This window comes from Lepidothrix coronata, unplaced genomic scaffold (genome assembly GCF_001604755.1).
Source record: "Lepidothrix coronata isolate B3197 unplaced genomic scaffold, Lepidothrix_coronata-1.0 Scaffold10, whole genome shotgun sequence".
Lineage (NCBI taxonomy): Eukaryota > Metazoa > Chordata > Aves > Passeriformes > Pipridae > Lepidothrix > Lepidothrix coronata.
In genome coordinates this window covers 7,370,573-7,393,279 of record NW_016690190.1, presented here as the reverse complement: position 1 = coordinate 7,393,279, position 22,707 = coordinate 7,370,573, and the positions used below count along the sequence as shown (strand labels likewise).

Below are 22,707 nucleotides of genomic sequence, written 5' to 3'. Positions count from 1 at the left end.
GCTGTAGAATGGAGTAAGAAATACCTCCTACACAACAGAAAGGAAATTGTGAATGCTCCTTCTGGGCATTCCTAGGGGTGAGACAACATTGCTCTGCAGATACAAGTTGGAAACACATGGCTTACAACCCTGACCATTCAGTTGGGTTTTGCATACATCTACTAGTATCAACTTCTCTGTGAGATTTAATTGTTTCTATCATTCTTACAGGAATCCTGTTTAATACCCTTGTTCTAAAACATGCAACACAGGAATGTCATTCAAGCTCCATTACCCTTTAAAAATCACAAATGGTTATTTAGAATTAAACTGGTTTTGGAAACAATATATTCATTAATTATGTCCTTCAGAATATTAGACGCTCTTGATTAAAAACTATAGTTAAAAAATTCAAACTGAATCTGTTAAACTTTCTTCATATTGATGGCTTTCCCTCTATTTCAGTTTTTAGATTTAGATGACTCGTCTACAGAAAAACTCTCGGCAAACTCAAATTACAACATTAAAAATGTAGCCCTTGGTAGACAATACATACTTGTAATCTGGTGATGTTGCAAACTATAATTTACACTGGTTTTGACAAGGAGTGTAGGAAATTTATTTGAATTGACTGTTTTTTCAGGTCTTAAAAATGAGTCAAATATTTTCCTGTAATGACTTTCTCCCTCTTTCCACCTCTGAAATCTTAAGAGAAATCTCAAATTCTGCTAGTGTCTTCAGTTCTCAACCCACAATACCTACTCCTTCTGTGTTAAAATTTGTCAAACTCAAGTATTAAAGAAAAATGTCACAAAGAAGAGGCTTTTTGTCTTGCAATATTTTTACAGTAATAGGAACCTGCCAATATCTTCATCATCTTGAAATATCCCTATTTTTAGGCACTCCAGTTCCACACTAGCTCTTTGACCATTCCACTGTTACTCTAATAAGCATAATATTAATTTTCAGATTTTGTTCCTGGAATTCAAGAAAAACTAAATGCTTTGCTCTTTAGCAGGAGTATCAGTGACTTCAGGACTTGTTCACAGCTGTTAATAAAAAAATGCTTCCACAGAGTGAGTTCAAAAAGCTTGTCTAATGACAGCATCTACTAGGATTCAACCCTTACTGCAAGCTAGAGCCATGGAAGATAGGAAGAAAAATACAACAGCATGCATACTTAAAAACACACAAGTGGTATGTATACATTACATACCAGGATTAAACTCTCAGTTCTCAGGATTTCAGTTTTGCTCTTCCTCTGTTCTTGCCCTTAGCACTTCAATTCTGTCCTTGCTTTTCCCTGGGCCCTTCCATTTGATTGATCTTTCACTCTTCCAACCGTTTGTTGTGACCCTGTGCCCCCCACACCCATTCAACAAGAGTGGCCCTCCTCATTTCTGATGGGCAGGGGTGAATCAAGCAGATCTCTGAACCACACCCACACTTTCTCCCATCGTAGGTAGCACAGCTGTGCTTCACAAGAAAACTAGATGAACTGAGACATTTATGTATGGAAGCTTTGCTTCTCCTTCCCCCATATGGCACAGGCATGGTACAGATTTACAGAGGAGATACATGTGCATACACACATACCCTTCTGCATGTATGAGACCTCATAAAGTGTAAATTCATATTATTCTCAAAAACAGTGAGTAATAACTATTTAAGATATTGGCCAGACCATTTTAGCATCTGAGAAAGACAAAGGAGCATCCTCATGTGAAATCACACTGGAACACGCTTGGGTATAGAGGAGGATAGAGCTCCATCTGGGGAATAAAAGGAGTCATAAGAAATTCACACAGCAAGGAAACAAGCCTAGAGAAAAAGGCTAGGAAAGACTATTTCAGGATGAAAGATGGTATTTACATTGAATTATAAACTGAAATGTAAGCTACCATTCTCTGGAACTACAGGAAAGGTTCATATGTTTAGGAACAGTGCTCCATTTCAGGGGAGATCTATCTGATAATGCTGCCATGTACACAACTGGCATAATTAAATATTAAATTCAGTCAATTCTGGAATGCTGGAGGGGAAAAGCCTTAAACCCTAAAACATAAAAATAAAATAATGTAGTTTGCTACTGTACATAGTTTTCTCGTCTCCATTTCATCTTCAGTATCGACCAGAGGTGATTGTATTCACAGACCTAAAGGAACTCTAAAAAATAAACTTATTGCCAAGTCTTTTGCTATTAGTTACTTTTTTATCATTGTAATATGTAAATTTTAATTTAGCACGTAAATTTAAGTTAGGGACTCTGTAACTTACATTACCTTAGCTTTTACAAAGAGAATAAGGACTTTTTTTTTTCAATGCACATGGAATATCATGGTAAAAACAGGTACTCTGTTGGGAATAAATGGCTTGGGACGCATCAATCACCTTTATACTTTCCCTGTTGATGTATGCAAGACAATCTTGACGCTGACAAGTTTCTCAGATGAGATGCATGTAAGGCAAGGATGCTGGCTGACTCATTATTTTGACTAGGATACTCTGTAACATGCTTTCCTGAGGAAAATGCCTCCAAGTAGAGAGATAAGCTGTATTTAATGTCACCCACCCATTAATTCAGTAAACTAATAGAAACCATATTCTTAGCACATTTGCATTCATAAATGTACCTGCAGGTGGGAGAGGAAAAGAGAAGGATCTTTCTATCAGTGTTTTCCTCACAAACTCCATGTTTGCTCTAGAAGGAAAATCAGAATCATTCCTACCTTCATAGTGAGTGTCCTCTTCCTTTTCATTCATTTACTTACCTGATCTTTCCTGTTTAATTGCTGTGCTTCAGCTGATCTTTTACAAGCATTACCTCTAAAACTTTTAACAACATACACTAACACACAACCATTGCAAGAGTGGTGATTCAAAAAGAATGTGAAATCAACAGCGAGTGTAAATTAATGAAGCATTTTATCAATTTTTCCACTAAAGAGATTTTCTCAGTTGAAACCCCAAGGCATGAAATTCAAGTTTGACACTGTCATAGTTGGATTAAATTTTTCAGATGGTTGACTTGAAAAAAGGGATTTGATCTATACAGTCAGACAGACATGTAAGTCTGTAGTTAATTGAGCAAGTGTGAAGAGATGAGAGTGCCTTATTCTTTCATGAATGTTTTACAAATCTAACATAAAGGAAAAAATTTTCCAAAATGCAAGAGTCCAAGATTTCCACAGAAATTTTCAGAAGTTTTCTTTCAAGTAACTAGTAGGAAAAAATCATATTGTGCGAAAAAATGTGAAATATTTTTTCTTGAAAGTATAAGTGAAGAAAGAAAAAGTTTCATATAAATTTTTAAAATACTGTTATTGCATTTTTGTCCTTTAAAATACTTTAATTACTTCAGAGAAATGTATTCTGCTTTAAAACTAATACTCCAAGGCATAAATGAATCCTATGTACGGTAGCCTAATAATGGGTATTTGACTTTTAAGCTCTATATCAAGGCTCCTGGTCAGTGCAGGATGTTTTCTTAGCTAGAGAACAGGCGTGAGGAGAAGGGCTCTGCCCTGTGTAGTGCCCTCTCTTCTGGAAATGGGAGTTGTCACGGGGACAATTTGACAGCAGAAAAGAGAAAATTGTGGACGTTGACATAGAGAAACAAAATGTACTTTAAATGAAAAACAGCTACCAACTTCTCCCCCATTGTTTTGAAAGAATGAGGGAGATGGAAAGGAGAGAGGAAGGTTAAGGGGATATTCCTCTTTGCCTTCAAATTTATAGACAATTTATATTCGTAGTCCATATCAAGAATCATCTGTTGTGAGCTGATAAATATCTGTGACTGGTTAGGTCAGCATGCATGGCAGCAATCTCAGCCGCAGATCTTAACATGCTTAAAACCTTCAGGAGGAACATTATCTTCAGGAGGAACATTATCTCTGAGCAAATTCTTTACAAACCAGAATCGAAAAAGCATACATAGATTTGGCTACAGTGCAAACTGCTTTGAAAAAGAATCCGACTGAAAACATTTCCTCCATGAAGTCAATGATAAATGATATGAGAGACATTTCCTGTTCTCTCGTCCGCATTAAGAGTTTGCTTTGCACAGAAACTCAATTACATGCCCTGGAAAGTTCTCCCCACAACATCGTGAAACAATGATATGGTGATTAGAAGAGGAAAATCACAAACTACACATAAACACACGAGAAACACCCTCATGCAGAGACTGTCCAAGCAAGGGGGAAGGAGCACAGCCAGGTTTCACAAAGCACACGGGAGCGAGATGTGGGAGCGACTGTCGGAAACTTTTCTATTGGCAAGAGAAGTTGATTCTCACCGTTCTGAACAAAATGGCTGAACTAAGAGCATCTGACTGGTTATGCCCAAATACCCTCCTCCTCATCCTAGAGGTGCAGAGGTGGCAATGGGAGGAAAGCCCCAGAGCAGCATGGGAATGAAATAAAGAGTTGGTTAGTATTTAAAGCACATAGGTAAGTACAAATAGTAGTACAAAGCATTTAATTCCTTATGCAATATTCTGAGCTACCTTGAGGTACAGCTTTCTTTGCTCTCTTGTAGGCTTTGTCAGCTTTTGAAATGCCCCTATGCAAAGGGAAAGTGCAATCAGACCCTCCTCCCACCCCCTCTCCTCCCTGTTGCCCTCCCCTGCAAGGTCTTCGCAAGAATTTCCGTAAATGTTTAAACTTCATTTCTCTTTTACATTTTATCTTTTCATTTCATCTGTGAATGCTATGCTGCATTCATTTGCAAGCATGTAATACAGTTACATTCTGGACATGGCTTCAGCTGTCTAACATTCATATCAAATTAAGATTAAGGAATCTATTTAATTTGCAGTATTAGCAATTTCCCTCTCCTGAAAAAGGTAACACCAACATTTTCCAAAAACACTGTAAAAAATTCAAGCCAGTTGAGGAAGGTATTAAATCAAGATGCAAAAGAAAGCTGCTTTGAAAATGAGAATTTTTCTGTTTATTTCTTTGTATACACTCCTTATTGTCTTCTGATGCAGACATCAAAGGAGATTTTTAAAGATCTATTTTTTGCAGGGTGAATATGCAATTGTTTTTTGTCATTTTCCTCTTGTATCTTACCCATGATTTCTGTGTATCACTAGGTTGGCGCTTAAAGGTCTAGACTGAGATGCCTCCCTTCAGACCTCAACAATGTCTAGATGAGTCAGAGGGCAAAGAGGAGCACCAAACATGCCTTCACTTCATTAAGGCAGTGATTAATGATCACTAATATTTTAATTAAACCAGAATGGATGAGATTACGACATGGGATATGTAATTATGTTGGCATTTTCTGTGCTACCCAAGGGATGGTTAATCTCTCTGATAGTTATCACGCACATGGCTGTGCTTTCTAAATGACACAGGAGGCTCCTCACTGCTTTGGAGATGGTAAATTGATTTTCCTTCAGTTCACGGCCCATTGAGTTTGTGAGGGAGCAGTCTGTGCTCATTTGGCACCGAGGCCGGGATTTCCTCATGGGAAATGAAGGGAACTGCTCATATACAATCCATAGATCAGAAAGCTGATCCTGGAGCATGATTTCCTGCTACTGAAGACAAGAAACAGTCCTGGACACTCCACACACTCAAGCAGTAAACCTGAGCTACTAAAATCTGAGTATGTCAGACAGGACTTGAGTCTCGCGTTTTAAGAAAGTAATGTTTTTCTCCTCCTTTTCAGTGTGCTCCCTCTTCTCCACCCATTTAATAACAGGTTGGTACTGGGAACCAGTACCAACTCACATTTCAGGAGTTTTCAACAAAGGCAACACGACAGCAACATCTATTTCTGCTTCATAACTGCACTCCAGAATATTATTTTTGTTCCAAGGTACTGCAAGCGGGTCAGGGAAAACTACATATGACTCAAAATAATCAGCCCTCATAGTAAAAATGACCTAAAAAACAAAAGAAGAGAGACATTACCTGGTCAGGGGAGGGCTTGTGGTTGGTTTGGTTGGAATGGGATGAGGATTTGAGGTGGTCATCCTCATAGTTGTCAGCCATTAGCTTCATACGGTTCTGAGTCTGTGAAAAAAAAACAAAAAAGAAAGAATCTCAGTCTACCTTCTCTCTCATGTGATCACAGGGACTAAAGAGAACAGGGTACTTATACTATTCTGCATATCCAAAATCCATACATGGAAAAATATAAGACACATGCATAAAACATCAGTTGAATTACTGTAGAGGATTTGTAAAAACTGGGAGACACATTACACACAGTTCACTTTGAGGCTAAATTAGTTTTGCAATTTAATGGCTTATCTGACTTGTGCCTACTAAAACTTGTGTTGTACAAGAAATGACTGGCCAGTAAAATGTGAATTATACAAAACCCATCCTGTGAGAAAATTACAAAGTTAATAAATAAATCTTTGGGAAGAAAAAGTGACACAATGAAGATTTATAAATTAAAACCTGAACACAGTCAAGTAAAGAATTAGCAAAATGTGAAACAAGTTTCTTAAGTTTTCTTCAACTTCTTGGAAGACTTCAAGTTCCAGAAGATATATAATTTTTAAAAACACACAATATGAAATGAATTGTGTAAGAATAAATGGAACGCTTTACCTTAACAATACCATCCTAGGCAAGCAATTGCAACGAACATGAAAATATACTACATGGTTGTGTCTGCAAAGGAGAGTGTTAGTGAGATAAAGCCCTTTTAACATTCTATCCTGAAATGAGGTCCCCAAGCACCTATAAACACACCTCCACAGAAATAAGGAAAGAAATACTCCTGGAAAATGTCCCACTTCCCCAGTAGGCCTTACAAAGGCCATTCAGGCAGCAGTGATACTCTGTGAGTAGCCTAGAAAGGACATGGAAGAGCTGGGTGAGGGTCTTGCAAAGCAAAGAGCTGCTTCCCTTCACGTTAGCTGGGTGCCAGTGCCACTGGGAAATCACACCTGGAGCAGACCCAAAATGGAGTGACAGCACTTCTCAGAGGGCAGACAAAGCCCTCATTTTGAGCTTTGTGAAATCCTTGTATTCCAAGGAAATAAAAAGGCTAGCCAGACCTATGTTAGAGATGATATACAGTAAATTACATACAGCTAGACATATGAAATCATCAGACATGCACTAAAATTAAATGTCTTAAAATGAAAGCTCAAACCTCACAGTAAAAATGCCAACTGTTGATTCAATCCCTTTGTAACTCCATGGTTTCTCACTGAAAACCCTAATTTTAATGAGCATCTCGAGGCTAGAGAATGCAGATTCTACTTGACTCTATTCAGAGAATCTGGATTTGATTTTATTTTGGATTAATTTAACAAAAGCTAATAGTAAATTGAGCTTAAGCAATAAGCAATTTAATCATGCAAAATTTTTATATTGTTTGCTCTGCTTTGTCAAACAAGTTTTGAATTCCAAGTCTGACTCATCATTCATAAATCACTACTTGAAACATGCTACATTAATCCTTAAACAATCAGTTTATTGTAAAGGCACTTCCTTCATATTTATTATTTTATTATATTTAAGGTTGTCTCTTCAACAGTTTCTTCTTTGCAATGAGAAGAACTGATTTTAAATGATTTCACATTTCTTTGGAAATTTTTGGTTTTGATAATAAATAATAAATCCTTACATGACTTTCAGCATGTGTGTGGAAAAAAATCTATTGAAGACCAGATGTTCAGCAGAATGTTAGCACAGCACATTAACTTTCCTGAGAGAAAAAGTAACTCTTCCCAGAGAGAGGCAGCATGTTTTATGGTATTGCATGAAAAAAGCCCTATGTTAGCTCATACAGGAAGAGAAGAATATAAAGAACATAAAGACCTAAATATTTCAAAGAATCATAGAATGGGTCAGGTTTGAAGGGACCACAGTGGGTCACCTGGTCCAACCTCCCTGCTCAAGCAGGGTCATCCTAGAGCACAGGGCACAGGATTGCATCCAGATGGTTCTAGAATATCTCCAATGAGGGAGACTCCACAACCTCTCTGGGCAATCTGTTCCAGAGCACAGTCATCCGCAGAGTAAAGAAGTTCTTCCTGTTCAGGTGGAACTTTCTGTGCATCACCTTCTGCCTGTTGCCTCTTGTGCTATTACTCAGCACCACCAAGAAGCGCCTGCCTCTGTCCTTTTGACACTTTCCCTTTGGATACCGATAGACACTGATGAGGACCCCTCTCAGTAGTCTCTTCTCAAGGCTGAACAGACCCAGCTCCCTCAGCCTTCCTCGTAAGAGAGATTCTCCAGTCCCTTAATCATCTTTGTTGCTCTCCACTGGAGTCTCTCCAGGAGCTCCTTGTCTCTGTTGTACTGAGGAGCCCAGAACTGGACAGAGCACTCCAGATGTGGCCTCACCACGGCTGAGGAGCAGGATCACCTCTCCTGACCTGCTGACAATGCTCTTCCTAATGTACCCCAGGATATCCTTGGCCTTCTTGGTCACAAGGGCACACTGCTGGCTCATAGACAGCTTATTGTCCACCGGCACCCCCAGGTCCCTCTCCTCAGAGCTGCTTTTCAGCAGGTCCCTTCCCACATTTTATCTCTCTCGAGTTTGGTGATGCCCCTGTCCCCCTTCAAATCTAGTTTAAGGTTCTCTCAATAACCCTTCTAAGTCCTAAGCTAAGATCCCTTTTCCCCTTTAAGACACGTGGACTGCATTTGTTGTCATTGTTGTATAAACTGTCCCATGATCAAAACCCACAAAGTTTTGCTGTTTATACCAGTCCCAAAGCCAGGTGTTCATCTGCACGATTTTCCTGTTTCTTGCCCCATCACGCCCTGCAATTAGCAGGGCAGCAGAGAACACGGCTTGTGCTCCAGATCCCTTGACCAGTTGTCCCAAAGCCCTGAGCACCCTCTTGACTGCCCTTAGCCTTCTTGTTGGGACTTCATTGCTGCCTACTTGGAAAACCAGGAGTGCATAATAATCATTGTGCTGTACCAAGCTGGGAAGTTTTTTGGTGATGTCCCTTCTGTGGGCCCCAGGGAGGCAACACACCTCCCTATGGGTTGGGTCTGGTCAGCAAAAAACACAAGTATCCCCCAAGAAAATTCGGAGGTCAAATTGAAGAGGTTGAACACTTCTGTCACTTAACTTCAAGTAGAATAACCTACTATTAATACTTGGCAGGAGGTTTGAGAAGAGGCTGATGGAATTGGTCTGGTTTAGCCTCAAAAAGAGGAGGCTTTTCTAAATTACTTGACAGAAGGAAATAGAGAAGATGAAACCACACTTCCTGGAAGGGAGAGGACAAGAGATGATGGTTGTTAACTGGAACACAAAAAAGTCTCATTAGAGATAAGAAAAATTGTTTTCATAATGAGGCAGATCAAACACCAGAACAGGCTGCCAAGAGACTGTGGCATCCCTGTCTTTGTTCATACTAAAAGGTGACTGGACAAAGCCTTGAGCAAGCTGCCCAAGTTAGTGACGCTCTTAGCAGGTGGTTGGACACAGAGGTCCACTCCAACCTAAAATATGCTGCAATCCCTATTATTTCAGGTTTTCATCTTCAGGTAATTTTATAGCTATTAAAGTCGGAGTTTTCAAATTAAGAGGGAGATAAGTTCCAAAATTCCTCCTACTTGCCAAATATGATTTCGTTGCTTTGTTCCATTACAGCCCTTCGAACATTTCAACTCAGAACAATCTCTGCAGCACTCTGATGATAAGAATTCTATGGGATCTGTTCACCTTAGAGGACATTTCCTAAACTCCCCCTTTAACTCAACCTGACCTTTCACTGTTGCTGCTGTTAATTTAACAGTGCATGTTTGTGATAAACAAGTCTTGGCAAGAAAACACCAAAATCAGTATTGTTATTTCACTATCGGAAATAATTTATATATGTATCACTGGAATTAGGCAAAACTCAAGAGATGGAAGAAAAGCAGTTTATCTCCAGATGGATACCACGAAGAAATATTTCCCAACATCTAAATTACAAGCAGTGTTGCAAATAAAATATATGATATTATAATATTTTTATAATTCTTTTAGTGTCAAACATGGAAATAAAAAGCTTCTGCTTAGGACTGGATGGATTTTAATTGGAAATTTTAAAAATAACTGTAAATACCTGAATTGAGTTTCTCTCCTATTGCTCCTCTACAGAAGAAAAAATGTTCAAAAGCATGGAAATTTCTAGAGCAAATGGCTGTTGCAATGATTTAAAAACAAAACGTTTACTTTACTGTGGGGAACCACTCCAACATCCTGCAGTCCTGAACTGCTTTGTCATGGCACTATTATACAATCCTCTCCCACCTCATGAGGTTATGGCTCAGATCCTAGGGCAAACATTTCTACATCACTGTAAAAAGCATGAACAAAAAAGTGGTTTAACCACTGTGTCCTGTGAGAAAATAAATGAGCAGTGCAGAAAAATCGGTTGTGTCACGAGTGCTTTTGTCTAAAACCTCCAGAGCTGTAAGCAGGACCAGTAGTGGTAAGAACCGGATGTCAGATTCAAATTTTGCTTCCAAAATACCTGTAATGTGCCATTACAGGTACCTTCTTCATGGACTTGAAGAAAAAATGCTGGAATGAAAAAAGCAGGATAAAACTCTACAAACTCAATAGGTTTCCTGATCTCTGTTCAGGTTTCTTAATTTTTTTTTTTGACAGATTTCATAACCTTACTCCTGGCCCTCCAATTATACTGTTTTTAAAAACCCCACAACTTGTCAAAGCCCCTAACAATGCTCTTTTTTACTGCCATTAATCACCGTGCAAAAGAACAGTCCCAAACCCTTGAGACTGGTGCCAGTTCTCAAAATTACTAAAGAGCCATTGCACACTCTCAAGCTCCTAACTGAAAGCCAGGAATGACTGTGGAGAACTTGCCACAAGAAGTCTGCAGACCAGAGTCTATGAACTGCAGGTCTAAAGCATAACATTTGCAAGGGTAACGTATCTAAAAAAACCCAAACTTCCCCTGGTTATATGTCAGACTATACTCTAGAACTATCAGGTCTTGCCCATCCCTCCTTTTCCCTGCCCCACCCCTGAACTTCTGCAATTATACTTCTGTCTCTCTAAAACACTTATTTTTAATGTCTTTCTTGCTTCTTTTCATTATTTAAGTCTGTCTTCTTCCCAATCCCTTGCTACAGCAGGCAGTTATACCACGAGAAAAAAGCACCTGGGGAAAATGAGAGATAAACTTGTTTTAATCATGAATGTGAATTATCAGGACTTCTTTTAAACATGCTCTGTTTGGTTGTTTCGTGGTCCTGCAGCGATTTCACTATATTTTCATCACTTTTTTTCTCGGTACCATACAGTTTACTTCTGCCTAAACGTTTGGGTAAACAAGGAAATTGCCACAGAGTAGACTGTTTCTAACAGAACTAACACCTGAAAACTTTCATTGCAAACTGCACACGTACACTATTTGAGCTGCCTAAACTGTAGCCATAGTGAGTTTTTAAAGAATCACTAAGTTCCTCATTCATGGATGTACCGATTCAAAGCACGCTCTCACCTGTAGGTTCTTAAGAGCAAGTTATTTTCTGTTCCCTGCAGGCTATATTGGTGGCTTGTTTGTACACCTCAATCCTAAAGACCAAATTAATAGATTTTATCACAGCTAAATTATTACATGAGACAAAACAGAACTGATGCTGATCCACAAATTGTAGGGGAGAGTCAGAGACATATTCTGGAACATAGCTGGTAAAACCTAGAGGAGTGCTGTCCAGGTCTGACAAACTCTTTATTGTGGAATTCCACATATAAATTTGAAACCCACAGGTTAAACTACAGACATTGTTTATAATATATTTTACAGAATGTTTTTATTTGAAAGCTTGCACAAAGTTGTATGTTATAATGAGAGTACATACCTTTCTTAAGCATTTCTGCAGGACAGCTAGTGTTCTGGTAACCATTACCCTGGCAAGTTTTTGAAACCAAGTTTTATTCATAGGGATCACACATTTCTGTATCTCTGGACAAGCTTTCTAATAAACAGCAGATAACAGCTCATAAGCTGTGCATTCTCTCTATTAATCTAGTCTGCTTCATACGTTCATTGCAGTAACTTATTCAAAGAGTTTGCATCAAATTGGTTGCTCCACCATGAAACACAGCACAGATCATGATATCAGAGACTACTTTCTCATTTTCTGTAGAATATTTGCATGGGGTAATTTCTGGTTTTGCTAACCAGTCTAAACAAGCTTTATTAATCCTTTAATGTAGAGTTTTAAAAGCCCCACATTAAGTAAATATTAATATAATGACTGTACTTGTGACAAATGGGTATGTGGTGGAGGCAGAGTGTCAGCAAGTTAAAGGAGTCATCTCATTTCAATCTGAGTTGAATGTTTCACTGGAAGCACACACATGCAGAAGCAACAGTTTGGAAACATTTTTATCACTAATAACAGAGAAAAATAATGAAGAAACTAGGGTGATTTTTCTTCCTAAGTGTGTGCCAAATTCAGTATCTCTGAAAATTATATAATTGCAAAGACTTTCAGATAGTTCTTTTCTATTTGTTAAAAACCTGCAGTGAGCCATAATCCCTGCAAATGTCAAATCACCTTCCTGCCCGAATCTGGCTGTCAGAAATACAGAAAGAATAATTCCTCCTTGCCTGTTATTAGAATATGATGCCCTGCATAACTATCTTGAATATATCTAAACATACCTTGAGCATTGGGACTCTGAAAGATTGTTTCAAGTGTTTTACTCTATGCCCCCTTCCCATTCACGATATTTAATAATCTGAGAGATATTTTTCAAATTTGTAAAGAGATGATACATGCTGAGTTGTCACTTTTGTTTGTAAGGTTTAAAAGACACATGGTTAGTTAGGTTTGGCTTTCATTTTGGCTATGGTTAAGATTAACAACTGAGATTTCTCTACTAGCAGCAAACAGTACAATGTTCAGCTGCAGAGAAATGAAAACCATTCCTGTTACCAGAGTTCTGTACGTCCTGGAGCCTGGGTTTTTGTGAGCCCAACAAAGAACATGTGCAGCTGCTGGGGTTTGTCAAAGCCTGAAGGACTTAACAGATTCTACCTGAGATACTGGCTTCTGCATTGGCTGTTGGCAGTGTTACAACAGCATTACATTATAAAGCGAAAGACTTTATCAGCTCAGCTAATTTCTGTGTTTAAAGATTTCGTTTTTCTGTTCATCTCCCCATGAGCGATAATTACCGAGGAATTGCATTCTGGAGAATTCGTATTCAAAAAACCTTTGAACTAAACAAAAGGAGGCAGATCATCTAGATATGGCATTTTCTCTGAGACTTGACATATGTAGACATATGTGGATGGGATTGAAAAATAAATTTTCAACTGAAATTTTCCCTGTACTGTCTCTTGGAACTTAGTTCCTTAGGAGATGAACAAATAACTAACTATGGAATTGCCCAGTAATAAAGTTTATTGAAATCTATTGCTCTGATTCCTCTATACAGAAAACCAGTGACACACAAAAAAAATAATCCCAATCAGATCAGTGTTTGGGACTCCTTTTTGTGTTACACCATATGAACATTTAAGTATATGCTCCTTTAGCTCTGTTTTGCTCTCTTTAGAGATACCTCAAGCTGCGTTTAAGGCTGACTGATCAGTAGTAATAGAACTGCCTTTCTCAATTACTTGTTTCACAAGAGCTGGAATCTGCCCAGTCACAGGTTTCAAAGGAAACAAAAAAAAAAAAAAAAAATAATCTCCTCTCATGGTTAACTACTCAGGAGCAAACTAAGTATGTTTCTTCTTTGGCATCTTTCCACTACATGTAAGGGTCTTAGGCAGAAATATACTTTTTTCTGTATCTCAAGAGCTGGAATCTGCCCAGTCACAGGTTTCAAAGAAAAAAAAAAAAAAAAAAAAAATAATCTCCTCTCATGGTTAACTACTCAGGAGCAAACTAAGTATGTTTCTTCTTTGGCATCTTTCCACTACATGTAAGGGTCTTAGGCAGAAATATACTTTTTTCTGTATCTCAAAGATGTCTGAGCAAGGGTTGGAGTCTGAGAACATTCACCACCATACTGTAAATACCTGATTTATACTGAATGGATTGCCTATGAATCAAAAAGTCCCTTTCAGGCAGGATCAACAGGACAAATGGTAACCCATGAAAACAGCCTCAAAGAATCCTGGATCCCTCCCACAGCAGACAACCCAAGAAATTATTTACTGAAATTGGTCTGAAGACACAACAGCAAACAAAATGAGCTGCTGTTTTAATTCTTAAGACAGAATAAGAGATCTGGTTATATTCACATTCCAGTATTGAGCATCTAAAACCTCTATACTCTAGGTTTAAAGTAAGCAGGTAAGTATTTTTTGTGTTATGAGCCTGCCCTATGGTGCAGTTCGTTAGGGCAAGTCTTAGTTTCACACCATGTCAGAGCAGAGCCTGACTGCAGAAGAGAATAAGATCAGTATCCTTTACTGCCACATGCCCTGAAAACAGAAAAGACTCATTTATTTAAATTAGTTTAACAACAATCAGCTTTTTTGCTAAATTATGCTGCTACATCCACTCTCAGTCTATTGTGCTGTCTTAACTACTTCTTTAATCAGTGAAGAACTGATTTCTTTTGCAGACAGCATGGCTACCCTTGAAGAGCATATGAGTCCACTTTATTACCCATTTTTATCCTGGCTAATGAAATCTGCGTGCTTTGGATTTGTATTCTCCATCTTCTAACCATGGCCTTCAACCCTATAATAATCTCTTTCTCCAGCCTGCCTCCCCCATGGTGTCTCCAGGCAAGAGTCAGCTGGGACCAGTGTGAAAGTATGTATGTTCTGAATGGCCAGCCATATGTGTATGCTACAGCCAAACAAAATATATCACGGCTCAATTCTTCTTGCCTTTCCCTGTGTGGGAGCTGTACTTTGGGCTTTTTTCGCCTCTACCCAGCTGTGGATGTTAATTAAGTTCCTATAAATTACACAATCTTTGAGACTTCTTTCCCTCTGTCAAATTTGGTTGAAAATGGTCAATAAATTGAAAAGTTACTGGATGGGAACTACAGCTCAGCTAAGCAGATGGATAGTGCTGTCATTTAAACTCTTTTTTTGGAGGAGTCCAAACTAGCATGTTTTGTTTGACTTGTAAGAATTTGGATTCCCAATATATCCTTGCATTAAATGTTGCACAGAAGTGGAATTTTCTGATACTGTGGTACGTGCCTTTCTTTAAGATTCTGGGAGGCTGAACTGCTAAGAATTCTGAAGTGAACAGGAGCAAGCCTCTCATGTTTAGTTCATGTGTCTGCTGAATGTTTAATGTATACAGTTTATTGTCTCTTTAACCTACTTCAATACATACCACCAATGACAACTCACTTGGAGAAAAAAATGAAATGCTACTTCTATAATAATGCAAAATGAAATACCAGTCTTTGCCATGGTCCTCATTACCCAAACTGTTAAAAACTCCTGATTGTGCTTCCCTCTTTCTCATTTTTCCCTTCTCACGGTGCGTTTGTGGACCCAAGCTAAAAATTTCATCTTATATTTTACCAAATGATAGAAAAGCAAAGACAAAAAAGCAGTGAGGAAAAAATTAGCTGAAATGTACTTTGGAGTACCAACTCTTCCTAAAAACTTTGATAGGTTGGTGACACGTGTTTTACAAAGCAAAATGTAGAAGGTATCTCAGGTTATGCTGCGGTTGGAAACACATTCCAATATATTAATGATTCTGTGATTACATTAAACTTGCACAATTTAAGCATCAACACTAAGTACTACAGATAAGGTTAGTCTTACAAAATCTATTAAAAAAACTTGAAGGCAAAACCCTTCAACTACCTATATCATATCCTATAGAACAAGCAAATATTTTTATCAAAAACAGAACAACCTTTGTTTGACATCTTGATGGGACTCCTGCTTTGTTATGACTCTTCACTTGAAATTTCTCCTTCGCTTTTCACTTCAGCTTCACTCCACACTCTGCTCATCTTACCCTACTCTGTCCCCCTTTCCTTTGTTATTCTGTTTGGTTCTCCTTTCCAAAATAAATCCACTTGCATTTGCTTCACAAAGCTGCCTGTATAACACAACCACTTCAATCACTCTGCCTTTGTCTCAGCTTTTCTCCTAGTCTGAAACAAGGAAGTTTCTCAGTTCAGTGGTACCTATGAAAACCCATTGGCAAAAATCTCATTTAGGAATTTACATATAAGATGCATCCTACTGTAAAATCTTGAAACCTAGTCATGATTCCCTGGTTCAGCAATATCACTTGTAGGCCATCTGCTCATGTGTATCTACATACACCTTTCCTAGCTGACATGATTTGGAAGTTTTCCAATCTTTGTCTATTGTGATTGTGTCTTTACAACAAATATAGTAAAAGCATTCCTTTATCCAGCAATTTTTATTTTTGGAAGGTACCTACCAGTGTTTTGACCACAGCTCTTTTATTGTTACATATTTTTATTGTTACGTGACTCATCACTTCAATTGCATTTGCCTGCAGCTTCAAAAAGTTGTTAATAGCAAAACCCCCTCCCCTCTATACATGCTGTTCTTGGCAAAAAAAGTAGTTATGTACAGATACAAATTCCTAGATGCTAAAGTGATGTGAGCTGCTCAGTATCATCTCAACAGACTGTCTGTAACTACCCAGAGCCCAGCTCTGGGTATATACACGAATGTGTCTGTGTCTACATGATATAAACAGTGTTGATAGCAACTGTTTAAAAAAACATACAATGAAACCTCAAGACTATTTATGCTTGATCTCAAAATAATTTTAAAAGCTGCTGCATATAAAAGAAAAAGAAACCCAGTATTATTCTTTTTGTGCCTTTCTTTCATCTTTGAATCTAGGCAAAATCTTGCATGGTAACTGCTGGAGGGAAGAGTTGAAAGGGCATTTCCTTTGACAACCAACAGAGCTTTGCTACCCCAAACTAAATTAAAGTTAAGAATTTTTTCTGTATGGCCAATTACTAGGGTTGACATCCACCTAGAAGAGCCTTGCCTCATAATATCCATACAAACACACAGACATTACATTCCTGTCTGTCCACACCATCTGTGCGTGTGGTCTGCAGACACAGGATTCCTGTCCATCCTCACTGTCCCTGTGTTTGGTCCACAGAGGCAGGATTCCTACCCAAGCACACAGCAGCACATGTGCAGTACAGAGTTGGACAGATGATTCTTATCCATTCTCCCTGCTCTTGCACGCAGCACACAAGCAAGGAGGACTACAATAAAACACTTTCTTTTCTTGTTCTTCCAGCAGAAGTTGATTTTTCCTATTCAATCTGTGTCAAAGCTTAGATACTAAGCTGGAAAGACTGAAAAACCATTTCGTTTTTCTGCTGCATTCGTTACGAAATTATTCTTACTAAGAAAAGAAATTCTTGTCCTTTCTACAAAATTCATGGCACACAATGTGTGGAGATGTGCCAGCTTGGCCAGATGAATTTCTCTAAGGTGTCTGCATTCCAGACAGTATTCCCATCTTCGCCTGCTCTATTCCTAATCTGTTGTTTTTCTGTGACTTACATTAGATGATGACATTACATATGAACAGAGGCCCACCCAATGGGCACTGTAAAGCACACTGTAAAGCTTAGAAAAAAGTCTTAAAAAATTCCATCTGTGCTACAGAACCACTAAAATTTTTGTGAAGAAGACACTTGAAAGGTGCACAAACTGAAGATCTCTATGTATAAATAAATATATTTCCCCTTAGGAAAAAAAAAAAAAGAAAAAAAACCTAAAATGAGAAGATATAGTCCTTATTATTTCCACAGAGCAAATAAACCTCTGCAGGCTTCCAAGTTTTAAACAACTTATGTATGTGTGTGTTCTTAAGGATCATTATATTGCTTTTATTATTTTTTCAACACCATTAATGTTAGCAGTTGGCAGAAGTTTGGGTTGCTAGCTGTAATAAAGGAGGCGAAGCCAAGATTACATCTTCTAGTGTTTAGGAGATGGAGGGCACACTGGCTTGGCATCAGAAATTATGGTTATAATTCATGTTAAGATGAAAAAAGGGAGAAGAGTAATTTCTTAAATTATTAAAAGGATTAAGAGTGGTACAACAGTGAAAATGAATGTTTTAAAAAGTTAAACTCCCCTCCTCCACAATAAAAATCCGCTTAAAAAACAAGAGATACCTAGGTTGTTCAGACCCTGAAAAGAACTTGTCTGGAGTTAGCTGTGAGAACTCCATTTATGTTTTGTTTACTCAACTACAGGAAATATTTGTATTCACACTAAGACAGATGGGCATTGGTGGCAAACAGAAAGAAAGAGAACAAAAGACTAGGTTCTGTGACTGTAAAGTACTCAAACAAAGAGAACAAAACCTCTAATAAAATAGCTACCCCTTAACCAAGGCTGTATTCAGCATAAAAGACCATTACTTCTCCCAGGCATCAGTACTGTGATCAGAGTTTAACGCATATTTGGAGATTAAAGCTTTACAGAAGTTGAGAGACTAACATTTACCTGTACTGTTGACAACCTAAAATTGTGCAACATGTTATTGTAAAGGTAAATTACTTGTATTTATAACTGAGGGTACCTGATCAGGAAATTGATCTTATATCCCCATGATAAATGTTAGATTATGCTAAGTAAAATCATACTGCAATCTTCTGATAGCTGAGTTTGAGACTTACTTTGCCTTCATGGACAATTTTGTACTAATCCCTGAAAGGACACACAGCAACCATTCCTTTATTTTGTGTCCAATGCAGGTCTGCTCAGAGACAGTTGAACACAACTGCCCGAAAGGTGATCTGCCAAAATCATTAACTCGGACTTGACAGCATCATCTCCAGACTCTCATTCAAGGGAGGGACTGGAAGCAGAACCTCCATCAGTATCAACTTTCTCATCTTGTACCTTTCAGAGTTGGCAGCTGTTTCCAGACTCCTCACAGCTTCCCAAGTTAGCAGCCAGCAGAAAAATCTCCATCCCCTCCCTACATTCACAAATGTCAAGCGGCAAAACCCATGACCCCCAGGGAAAATCTGCGCAGCTTTTCTCTGGTTCTGAATATTTTTTCATCTTAGAAAAGGGCTAGAGAAAAACATCACGTACTTATTAAGGAGTAAAAGGCATCACTTGTTCAGCACCAAAACATGAATAGTAAATTTTCTAAGACTTGGATTCTTCAGAACACACCACCATGAATTTACCAGAACTGAGGGCAGTCTGCAGCCACCAGCACCCATCCATTTGCAGAAGCTAATGCAAGTAACTGATGCTTAATTTCATAAATCTATGCCTCCTTTTGACAAAGCTGCTATACTGCCCTAGCAATTTCCACAGCTTGCTATGTAAATTAGGGAAGGGTTATTATCAAGAAACTAGTCCTAATTGACAGCATATATCTTAGATTTCCAACTGCAAGATGAAACTTCTATTTTCCCCTGCAATACATATTCATTACGCTGAGATTTGGTTTACTGGAGTAGGCTCAGACTGTTTCAAATAGGGAAACGATTTTCAGAATTTAAGGAGCTTAATACAGTGGATAAGAAAAATATCTGCAGACTGAGAGGTATTTCAGTATTCAAAAATACCTGAGATTACTGTTCATCAACAGTTCACTGTTTACTGAAGCTGAAGTTCATTCCATACAGTCGAGACTTAATTTTTTCCATTATCAATTTTTAAGATGGTGGGGATTAAAATTCTCTTTTGTAGACTATGCATTTTTCTCTTCTTGAGCAAAAAAAGCACTGATTTATTATGTTACTCCCAAAATAACACAGTAAAATCACAAATATGCAATATATTCTATCTTATAGATCATTAATTTTCATTACGTATTTCTATTCTTTCCATCATTCCCCCTTCAAGTAAAGAACACATCACTAACACATTAAGTCATACAACTGTTAATCTGTAATCTACTTGAAACCTTCTACATATTTGGTTTATGAACCCAATCAGTCACCTCATATCTCTGACTTCACTTTCTCCTTTACACATTTCTGGAACACACCTTGAATCATCTATCACCTCACCAGTTACAGACCTTACACAAATTAAAACCAATATTAAAGCTGGTAGAATGCCTTTCAGCTTTCTGCCACTACACTTCTACTGACTACCAATATGTGAATTGCTTTTTATATAAGATAGTTGTTGATGTCACAGGTTTGTTAACCTTTTCATCCAAAGGCAAGTAACCACAAATAAAGTCTACTTTATAGCATCAGCATGAAACTGTTCAGTGTGTTGTGTGTTCCCTGGGGAATAATACCAACAAATGCAGGAAGAGATAAGCATATTGTACCAAGTTAGCACATTTTGAATGAAGTTGAGGTAAAGGGACAGGTGTCTCCTAGACAATTGTCAGTGTGTCAGGTAAAACAGCTCAAATGAACAGGAGTAATTTAGTATAGAAAAACCTGCATCCAATCAATGAAATACCAGTAAGGATGGTTACTGGTATTTTTACTGAATTCAAACAAGTAATTCAAAACCTTCCTGTATCTGAAATTTTGGTGTGAAATTGCTGCTTCTTCCCAAAAAAAATATATTCATGGGTTTATTTCATCAAGAATTTTTACATATTTACATGTTTAAGTGGAATCCTCCCTGTTACCAACACTTCAGAGTTCCCTAAACAATGGGTCTAAATGACAAGATTTAAATGTAATCATAAAATCACTCTGTTTTCCAGTCATCCTTCAGACATCATCAATTCAAATACCAATAGAGTGATGCCAAACCAACCCAGCCACAAGGACCGATGGTCAGAGAGTCTCAGATGTTTTACCCCTGAGGCACATCCTGACACTGGACAACAAATAGGGAGCAGTCATGTATGGGTCCTTCCCAACTACCCCACAAACCACAGAAGTTAAGCAAAAGAAGATGCAACCATAACTGTATTCTTTGAATGAACAACTATTTTGTCAATCTTGAGCTGTTCAGACCACTCTTTCTGAGCTTTTGAATCTATCTCATGACTCATCAACTAACACAGAGACTGTCAGAAACTGAGGGAGGGTAACTGTTCTCAACATAAACTTTGTAGCAAAGAAGAAATAGAATTAATTACATAGATACTCTGTACGATGTGTGCATTATACAGACCTGCTCTAATATATTCTCTTTATTTAACTGAAAAACATTGTGTATCAGATCAGTGATTTGTGTCACGATAACTACAGTAAACCACTGTAGTATGGTACAACTGTGATGTGAAATGACAGTGACTATTTTTACACTGCACTAATGTCCAGAAATACTACTTGCAGACAAAGGAATGATTATTTTTCAGGCCTCAAATCAGACATCCTAGTGCACTCTTCTGAAGAAACCCAAGCTTACTGAGTATTCTTAACTCTTTAATACTGCTAACAAGCCTGATTCTTCCAGTGTAGGTTTAACAATCTTATCTGATATCCATCTCCATCAAGTTGGTCACTTACAAAAATGGGACACAGGGTCTCTCAGCTGCTAACCTAGACTTGTCCAGCAATCCTGATTTTCTAGTCAGAGACAATGTTGTCTAAATGACTTACTACAGGAGTTCATAAGCCTTGAATGAGAGCTACTGTATATGTGGCCCTAGATGCTGTTGACAATTATCCAATTAATTTAAACTTATTTGTGCAAACTTCTAGTCAATTAAAAAGCAGTAAAACTAGAATATGAAAATCTTAATATATTCAATAAACAGAGGAATATTTCTAATAGAATGAAACAGGCTTTTGAAACAAACTTGGATTTGAGGACAAACTTGGGATTAGTCCACAGAGTATTTTTTAAAATGTTACAAATGTCTAGAAAGAAATGGTAGCAGATACTGTATCATCATCTGAGTTTCACAGTACTTTTATAAATCTTAAAGCGCACTCTGTCAGTGAGGCAAAACACCTTCCCCTTCAAGCAAACCTCCATAGCTGCCACTGCAATACCCCAAAAAGAACAGGCTGAGAAATGAGTGAAGGCACAAGCAGAAAGCAGACACGGCTGTTTACAGCAGAGCCAACAGGCTGGCACTGTGAGGCCAGCGACAGCAAAGCGCTCACCTGAACATACATTATTATTTAGTCACACCAGAGGCAAAGGGTAAAGGTAAAAGGAGGAGGGAGAGGGGAATGGGAGTATAAGTAATACCACAGAGAAGCGAAATGCTGCCCCCAAAAAGACTGCTGACGCTGCACTGAGTGCTGTTACTGCGCTAACAGATGATTAAAAATGATGGGAAAAAAGTCTGGAACACATGGCAGGGAGAAGGTGCTTTCTTTTAATCTGCAAGGACTTCTTGTGCTCTGTTCAGGAAGCGCTGCTCAAGGGCATGACAAAGCCTTGCTTTCTGTGCCTGCTCGGCTGCTGTCAGGGTGCTGGGGTCTGCTCCTGGCAGAAACTTCCCCCTTGACAGAAACAATTACTGAGGAGCAAAGCCTGGCAAAACAAGCAACGCTGTGATTGATAATCTAGGTGGATTACAGGCCTTCGACAAAAGCCACGATGCTTAAATTTGACAGCTGGCAATGCTTGATGAGAGCCAATTAGTGAATATATATTCACTTCGGCCAGAAGTTTCTTCTGTTTCTAGTCCAACAGCTTCCTGAATAGGAAGTGTACAGAGTGATTTCCCCAACTTTGGCCTGCTCACATATATGCCAGCTACCCTGTTAGTACAGCTAAGAATATACCATAAAAACTACATATTTTGGCACTTTTGTATATCAAAGTCAGTAATTGAAAAGTTGCAATTGACCCTCCAGATAGTGGTGGTACAAGAATCTGAAAAAAGATGACTTCACACTGAC

The 22,707-nt window shown here is 38.3% G+C and overlaps 1 protein-coding gene across 14 annotated transcripts in view; it reads right to left on the bottom strand.

Annotated features, from left to right (window-relative positions):
• Nucleotides 1–22,707, bottom strand: part of ERC1 (ELKS/RAB6-interacting/CAST family member 1) — a 289,654-nt gene that overhangs the window by 27,880 nt on the left and 239,067 nt on the right. For 12 of the 14 annotated variants that reach the window (XM_017804631.1, XM_017804640.1, XM_017804634.1 and 9 more), the window contains one exon: nt 5,907–6,008. In XM_017804631.1, the coding sequence (XP_017660120.1) occupies nt 5,907–6,008 (102 nt within the window). Of the gene's footprint in view, nt 1–4,279; nt 4,347–5,906; nt 6,009–22,707 lie in introns of all 14 variants that reach the window. The other 2 variants (XM_017804644.1, XM_017804645.1) reach the window with 1 other exon arrangement.